General features: G+C 40.9%; 1 protein-coding gene across 1 annotated transcript; it reads right to left on the bottom strand.

Moving 5' to 3' along the window:
• Positions 1 to 728: 728 nt before the first annotated feature.
• Positions 729 to 2,287, bottom strand: LOC111466941 (protein FANTASTIC FOUR 1-like). Its single transcript, XM_023111635.1, has one exon. The coding sequence runs from the start codon at positions 1,588 to 1,590 to the stop codon at positions 895 to 897; it is 696 nt and encodes a 231-aa protein (XP_022967403.1). The 5' UTR covers positions 1,591 to 2,287; the 3' UTR covers positions 729 to 894.
• Positions 2,288 to 3,031: the final 744 nt, after the last annotated feature.

Raw genomic sequence — 3,031 nt, 5'->3', positions numbered from 1 at the left:
ACATGGAGTATCCATCCATGATGATCTCAGTCCCATGTTGCTGCTGCTTTGTCCTTTGATAACAACCGCCCTGTCCTTCTCCTGTCTCCTCTATCATTTTATTATTGAAATTATTTAAAAATAATTTAAATAGTTCTAAATTAAATATTTAATTCATTTGGATGATTAAAGACGCGTTCGAGACTGATTTTCACCCGAAAAAGGTGAAGAAATTGTAATATTCAATCCCGAAATCTCGATCTAAAATATTTTACCAACGATGATAACGAACTATTAAAATATCATCACTAGTCCAAAAAAAACATTTATTCGCATTGTTGTAGGGAATGCCTCAATTTGATGGTCAGGAATTGAATTTGCAACACGTTTTCGGTCACATTCTGGGGCTATGAATTTGACACATGTTGAATTAAAATACAAAACTTAAAACACTTTCATTATCGGGCCATTTTGAAGTCAAATTCCATAGGGATTAACATTAGAACTTTTTTCCTAACACCACCGATATCACACACCATAATAGAAGACAAATATATAAATATTTGCCTATAATAAAAGATCAAATATGATATATATATATATATATATATATATATATATATATATATATATATATGAGATAAACTATAATTCAAGGCTAAATACCCTTAACAAAATCTAATAATTATAAGTACCCACTATAAGAATAAAGATTCTACAGAACAACACGAACACTCGTGTAATAGTTATCGAGCGTCTTATAATCTCATCTTAATTAGCATAAGATTCAAGATACAACCGAAGTGGAAAGGAAGATTTTTTTTTTTTTTTTGTTTTTCGAACATAAATGGGGTAATAATTTACATAATAATCATAATTATAGGTCGTAATTAAGAGTATGGATGAAATCTTGAACTAAGTAGAGACCCATAGTGGCTCCCAATGGAGCAGCTCTTTGCTTTGGCGACTGCTGCTACTGCAACTGCGCGGCCTTCCAAATTCTTCCATTCCCATTTCTTCAACTTCACCATCTTCTTGCCCCCTCTTTTCACTGTGTTTCACCAGATGAAGTTTAAGCCTGCCATGGCTACGTTCTGCATGGAAGTAGCTACTGCCAGAACCCGAGCTTACCTCGGCTCTCAACACCAGCCGCCCGTCTTCTCTGTAGGACTTCATTCTGATGCCTGTGGAGCCACTTATTGATGTCAATGGAGGTGGATATCTGGTGTCCTTTCTAATCGCTTTCTCGTGCACCCATGTCGAGTATCTGACCTTGGGACGAGAATTCTCCGCTTCCAATCTTAATAACGTGACGTCCTTCTCGCCCATGTCGCTCCCGCTCTCGCTGCCTAAGCTTTCCGTGCACATTTCTAAGCTTTTCTTGCTCAGCTTTGTGGATGAGTGCCTCACCAAAGGATGGATGTACACCTTGTCTTCTTGATTCCCATTGGAGAGAGCTTCAAGGAAACTCCACCCAACATGTTTTGCATTTTCTTCTGCTTCATCCGGGGAGCTCCTGCTGGGGTAGCTTGGCTTATGAGGAAACAAATGGATACTCAAAACATGAGACTCAACACAGGACTGCAGGCCTCGACCGACGCTGGAAATCATTTCGCTATATCCTTGAACAAGATCTCAATGGGCAGGGAAACGAGCCAACAGAAAAAACAGGGGAGTGTCAAGTTAAGCTCACCCCTAGTAGATGTTGTTCGGGGAATCCGACCTGAAGTTGGGTTGAAAACTAGAAATAGGTGGCTTAGAGAGAGGGAAGAGAGTAAGGGAGAGATAAGGAAACATGCAGGAGTGGAGAAGAAAAGCAAGGAAATGATAGAAATTTATAGTTGAGAAGAACCCTAAGGCTTGAGAAGGCGTGTAGGGCCAACACTACAAAAGCTGAGAGACAACTTCATGCCCACAAAACATGTACAAGTCACAATCTTGAAGAAATAATGGACAAACGTGTGTCTATGAAATTAAACCCACAATGTAGCTGAAGTTTGGTGGCCACAGCATATATCAGCTAAGATAATCAGCCCTTTCCCTTATCGTTTCTAGTTAACCCGTTGTTAGGAGAGGGGATCTTTATAGTTACCAAAAACAAAAACAAAATGCAAACCAAAAGCTGTTCCTTTCAAAAGGAAAACCAAACAAACCTATGAAAACAAAGGTCTAACAGTAATAGTCTAAGCCCACCACTAGCCGATATTGTCCGCTTTAACCCGTTACGTATGACCGTCAGTCTCATGGTTTTAGAACGCGTCTATTAGGGAGAGGTTTCCACACCCTTGTAAGAAATGCTTTGTTTCCCTCTCCAACCGATGTGGGATCTCAATCCACCCTCCTTGGGGGCCTAGTGTCCTCACTGGCACACTGCTCGGTGCCTAGCTCTGATACTATTTGTAACAACCCAAACCCACTGCTAGCAAATATTGTCTGCTTTAGCCCGTTACGTATCACCGTCAGTCTCTCGGTTTTAAAACGTGTCTACTAGAGAGAGGTTTCCACATCCTTGTAACGAATGTTTCGTTCCTCTCACCAACTAATGTGGGATCTCATAATCCACCCTCCTTGGAGGCCCAGCGTCCTCGCTAGCACACCGCTCGGTGCCTAGCTCTTATACCATTTGTAACAGCCCAAGTCAATCACTAGCAGATATTGTCCGCTTTAGCCTGTTACGTATCATCGTCAGTCTCACGATTTTAAAACACGTCTACTAGGGAGAGGTTTCCACAATCTTGTAAGGAATGCTTCGTTCTCCTCTCCAACCGATGGGATCTCATAATGGCTTTAGAATCTGAGGGAACTTCATTTCTTCCCCCTTTTTACTATTTTTTTGAAGTGTGAAACCCAGCTGGGAAATCACTATCCTCCCACGCAGTCCAAAGTAAACTTCATCACTGAGTTATCTAAATTAAAGTTTCTGACGAGGGACTGTGCTTTCAATGGCCATCCCTCCCAGTCTCTCAGCCTATGATGAACAGAACATTTTCAACCGACCAAATAGGCAAGTTGAGCAGCCACCGGCGAAATACAGTACCTTTAAATTAACTAG

This window comes from Cucurbita maxima, unplaced genomic scaffold, assembly GCF_002738345.1.
Source record: "Cucurbita maxima cultivar Rimu unplaced genomic scaffold, Cmax_1.0 Cma_Scf00032, whole genome shotgun sequence".
Lineage (NCBI taxonomy): Eukaryota > Viridiplantae > Streptophyta > Magnoliopsida > Cucurbitales > Cucurbitaceae > Cucurbita > Cucurbita maxima.
This window is presented reverse-complemented; position numbering and strand designations above follow the sequence as displayed.

Excerpts from the sequence above, each read along its gene's own strand:
- LOC111466941 (XM_023111635.1), bottom strand. The coding sequence starts at position 1,590 with ATGATTTCCAGCGTCGGTCGAGGCCTGCAGTCCTGTGTTGAGTCTCAT.